This window comes from Morus notabilis, unplaced genomic scaffold (genome assembly GCF_000414095.1).
Source record: "Morus notabilis unplaced genomic scaffold, ASM41409v2 Scaffold2216, whole genome shotgun sequence".
NCBI lineage: Eukaryota > Viridiplantae > Streptophyta > Magnoliopsida > Rosales > Moraceae > Morus > Morus notabilis.
The window spans coordinates 266,006-271,267 of NW_010367946.1; the positions used below are offsets into that span (position 1 = coordinate 266,006).

The 5,262-nt window shown below is 36.5% G+C and overlaps 1 protein-coding gene across 1 annotated transcript in view; it reads left to right on the forward strand.

Moving 5' to 3' along the window:
* Positions 1–4,940, forward strand: part of LOC21392886 (glutamate receptor 2.9) — a 5,997-nt gene extending 1,057 nt beyond the window's left edge. Inside the window, exons 2-5 of the mRNA XM_010113893.1 lie at positions 1,295–2,616; positions 3,005–3,308; positions 3,650–4,047; positions 4,584–4,940. Of these exons, the coding sequence (XP_010112195.1) occupies positions 1,295–2,616; positions 3,005–3,308; positions 3,650–4,047; positions 4,584–4,940 (2,381 nt within the window). The remainder of the gene's footprint in view (positions 1–1,294; positions 2,617–3,004; positions 3,309–3,649; positions 4,048–4,583) is intronic.
* Positions 4,941–5,262: the final 322 nt, after the last annotated feature.

The following is a 5,262-nucleotide window of genomic DNA, read 5'->3' on the forward strand; positions in this document are numbered from 1 at the left end:
GATTCTCGTGGGAACCCTGCTCGAGCTACGACTTCTGGTAATTATTCAACTAGCTTAAATTATCATACAAGTATTAATTGTATATACGTATATACACACGTATGCATGCATGTATTCATATGGATGTATGTTTGCTATATATATCCACTGCTGTCTCATTGCCGGTCAACACAATCTATGTTTGAACCTGTGAGACACTATAGCCTAATATTGCGACTAGATACGATTACATACATACATACATATATATGGTTATATATATTGCATTGAGCTAGAAATTATTTGAATATCGTTAATGCCCGGTTCTCATTTCACCCGACCTAAGTTGGAGATGAAGTCACCGTTGTTGGTAAGGATGGTTTAGGAAAACAGGATATATAGTTTCGTAACTAAGGATAATTTGTAATATGGTTGCATATTGCATGCATAACCTAGTGTGATTTTACACCAAACATCATCATGAGTGTGGAGTTCAAATTCTCAATCCAGCTACCAAGTTCCAATAATAATAATAATAATAATAATAATAAAAAAAGATAGTTTTTAATTTGTAATTTTGTATGGTATACAATGTCCTGAGATGGCCGTTGAGCGCGTATTTTTGTTTTTGCATCAAAGATCGGTTTAGGCTTTTCCCTTTTGGTTACAGATTTAGGTCCCTACCAATTAGCAATTACAAGCCAATTACTAATATGACTGACTTGCCTAAATAAAAAATTCAGGAGTTGTGCTACTGCCATGCCAATATGCTTGACCACTGACCAGACATCATTTATTAATTATACTTTTTTTTTAGTCAAATTCTATAGGAACACTAGGTAGATTCTTTTATTTATTCGTTTATTGTGTATTTATGTTGAAGGCGCTAGATTGGTCCACTTTTTTTTAAAGGAAAAATTTGGTCCACTTCATATCTTAAATGCTTAGCATTTCTCTTTTCTTTGTCAATTTCTTCTTTTGAGAATATGCCAATATTCTCTATTATAATAACCATGATATGTCATCCTTTATGGCAAAAAAGAAAAAAAAATTATGTTATTTAAATTTTTTCAAACTCTTTCTATAATTGATCAACATTATATATCTCTAAGTACTGTTACATATTTAATGTATTGCAACTCGAAGATATTTGATCTGTGATAGGCGATAGCCAAAAAGACAAAACAATAAAAAAAAAAAATTGAGATGAAATCCGACTAACAAATTTTGGCTGCGCAATTAGTCGTTTAATTTTGATGCTGGTTTTTTCCAAGGAAAACGATTTTGGTAATTCAAGTTCCCTTTTAACTGGCAGCAATTAATCTCATCAGAAGGAAAAAAGTTCATGTCATCATTGGAACGCTTACCATGCAAGAAGCAGCTTTAGTCTCCGAATTAACGGATAATAGTAAGACGACAAAGAATTTTTCTCTCATTTCGCTGACTTCACCAGCAATTTTAAGCCCAACACCAATGCCATTTCAGTCACCAATTCTCTTCCAAATGGCAAACGACATAGTTTTCCAAACGGATTGCATAGCCGCCATAGTTGGCTACTTCAATTGGCGAAAAGTCACAGCGATTTACGAGCACAACAATGACTTCTCCGCCGGCTCTGGCATTATATCCACGCTCTCTGATTCGCTTCGATCAGTTGATTCGGAGGTCGAACACCACAAGTCTTTTCCGTCCCTGTCTTCTCTTTCTGACCCCAAAACAGCAATAAAGGAAGAACTTAAGAAGCTGAAGAGAAAGAGCAACAGAGTGTTTATAATCCTCCAATTTTCTTTGGAGTCAGCCGTACTGCTCTTCGAAAAGGCAAAGCAAATGGGAATGATGGAAAAAGGGTATGTTTGGATCGTCGCGGACGAAATCACAAGCCTTCTTGATTCTGTTGATTCATCTGTTAAGTACAAGAACATGCAAGGTGTTATTGGGCTTAAAACAAGCTTTGTGGACACTACTGAGGCATTCAGACAATTCAAGAGTAGATTCAGAAGAGCGTACGGATCATACTATCCTGAAGAAGAAGAGAATTCGAGTCCCAGTATCTTCGCACTCCGAGCTTATGATGCAGTTACCGCCATTGCCAAAGCTGTAGGAGAATCACGGGGAAAAGCCATTACATCGAAAAGATTATCTGAAAACCTTTCGGCGATCGATTTCAGAGGCCTAAGTGGAGTGATAAAGTTCAAGAACGAGATGCTAGCACAATCACCGACCATTGAAATTATTAATCTGATTGGGAAAAGCTACAGAGAGATAGCCTTCTGGTCAGCACATCATGGTTTCTCGGAGAACTTTGTGGAAAAAGAATGGACTAAAACGAAAGAAACTAACGATGGTTTCGTTGGAGTGACGGGTCCAATCTATTGGCCAGGTGGGTGGCAAACAGTTCCAAAGGGTTGGACTTTTTCTAATGAAGATAAACCGATGAAGATCGCGGTTCCCGCGAATGGTGCTTTCCATCAATTTGTGAACCTGAGCTATGACCATGAAAGGAATGAAATCATTATCTCCGGGTTTTCGATTAATGTGTTTGAAGCTGCTTTGAAGCGTCTTCCTTATCAACTGGATTATGTGTTAGTCCCCTTCTATGATTCATATGATCAAATGGTGGAGCAAGTATATTACAAGGTACGAACTAAGATTAATGTCCTTCTGTTATGGATTACACGCCTTAATCATTTACTTGTGAAAACAATAAAATAAAGAAAAAACACACACACACACACACAAGATTTATAATTGTTCACCTTTTAATGTGAGAGTAACATTTCGATTAATAAGATTACAAGCGAATCACTACCTCGTGTCTCAGATGCTCAGTGTGTTTACTTAGTATTGTAGATTGTTCCATTTTTATAATGTGTGGAAATTAATTACCGGGTTCCAATGAATTCCCATCCCATGCACGCTCATATTACTTTACTCTTTTCTTTGAAAATTTGATTTCTAAGTTATAAAAATATGGTATAATCCATATGAAGATGTTAACAAAATTTCTTTTGTTGTTGGAAATTAGGGATTTGATGCAGCTGTTGGAGATATAGGAATCTTTTCTGATCGATTTCGGTACGTCGAGTTCTCGCAAGCATATCTTAGTGCAGGACTTCAGATGGTGGTCAGAGTAGAATCAGACAATGTAAAAGAAAGATGGATGTTCATGAAGGCCTTCACTAGAGGGATGTGGCTATGGCTGATGTTTATGCACCTCTTTGTTTGCTCTGTTGTCTGGTTAATTGAAAACTACCACTGCCAAAATCCTGAGCTCAAGGGCTTAGGAGCTATGCTATGGTTTTCTGTCACTGTTCTATTTAATGTCCAGAGTAAGTGTTGTAAAGTAAGACATGGCGTAATTAGTTTCTCTCACAATTCAAGTTTCATCTTATTCTTCAGCTTTATTTTACATCATATCACAAGCAAAATTTTTAGTTCCTCTAGTTTAGAAATAATTTTTTTCCCTTCTCGTCAAGATAATATCCCAAGTGATAATAAAGGGTTGTGAAAGGTTTTAATATTTGGAGTGACATCTTTAAAATCTTATTTAGTGTTAACAATGTTGCTAAGTTTTATATTTTGTAAGTTGCATCATTTGAACGTTAATATTTAGAATCAAAATTCTTTTATCTTATAGTTTTGATGTTAACACAGTTTCTCATAATTACAGAAGAGCCAGTAAAATGTAATTTGGCACGATTTGTCTTGGCACCATGGTTGTTTGTAATTCTAGTTGTAACGACTAGTTTCACTGCAAGCCTCACCTCGATGCTGACTGTTTCCCAATTCAAACCATCAGTGTCCGACATTGAAACATTACGGAAAACAAATGCAATGGTTGGTTGCAATGGGAATTCTTTTATCGTAAGATATTTAGTCAATACTTTGAACTTTAAGCGAGAGAATGTCAAGAACATGTCCTCTATGGATGACTATCCTGACGCATTCAAAAATGGAGATATTGCGGCGGCATTCTTTGGTGACGTGCACGCAGATGTCTTCCTTGTAAAATATTGCAAGGGCTTCATAAAGGCGGGACCCAATCACAAACTTGGTGGTTTAGGCTTTGTAAGTACTTTTAACTTATAATTTTACTCCCAAAAGAATTAGGATACACCGTGAGCTCCTAAATCCCACAGAAATAGAGAGCACTCTATTTTGTGCGGAGTTAGGGACTCGCGGTGCTCCTTATTAGTTTTCTTTTGCTTCTTCACTTTCATATGGTCGTCATTATCCAAACTTTGAATATAATGTTTGCCTTTGTCTCATGGATCTCGAGCTCCCTCAATATGTTGCATCCACCTACTATGCAATTATGGGAGAAGCAATGAGATTGATGGGCCAAAACTTCCCACAATATATGGTTATTCTATTTTAAGAGGAGGGGTTTAAGCCCCGTTTATTTTACCGATTTGAGTTTAGAATTCAAGTTTTATTATAATAAAAAGCTCTAAAAAATAATCACATTTAGCTTTTTTACTACAGGTAAAAATTTTCACATAAAATCACTTATTAATTCGAATTAAAAACTCAAATTAGTGAATTACATGAGTTCTTAATTTATCAATTAATTGTACTTTTGTCATCCTAATATTGTATCCCAGGCTTTCCCAAAGGGTTCACCTTTATTAGTTGACATTTCAAAGGCAGTTGTTGAAGTGTCCGAGAGTGGAATAGTGGAAGACTTGAAAAATACCATGCTAAGCTCTTTTAACTGCACATCCACCCTCACCTGGGGCAGCAAGCCAATAGGTCTCGAGCCTTTCTCTAGTCTATTTATAATTTCAGGCGCTATTGCAACCTTCACTTTGTTAACTACATTCGTGTGTCTTGCGGGCAAGCGTTTAGATGACTTGACCAGCTGTATACAGATTATGTTGTTAAAGAAAGGGTTTTGGAGATGGGCTTATATATACTTTAGTAGTAGAAGGTACCGCTCAAGAACAATACCAAATGTTTGAAGACATAGGTCGTGGCTCTAATATATAAGCGGGGGGAGAGAGAGAGAGAGAGAGCCACTAATGAAACTTTGATGCAGCTTTCCGACGGAGGATAGGGGGGGAAGAGAAAGAGAAAGAGAGGAAGAGAGAGAGAGAGAGAGAGAGAGAGAGAGTATATTAGACCCACTAATGAAACTTTGATGCAGCTTTCCGAGCAATTCATCAATGTTTTCTTTTCCAATCAATTAGGTAAATAGACATTTATAGAAATTAGCGAAGTATAGATATAAAATTTTGATTCGATCACGAGTACAAGTGAAAACTCTTTTAAAAGGATCAAGAG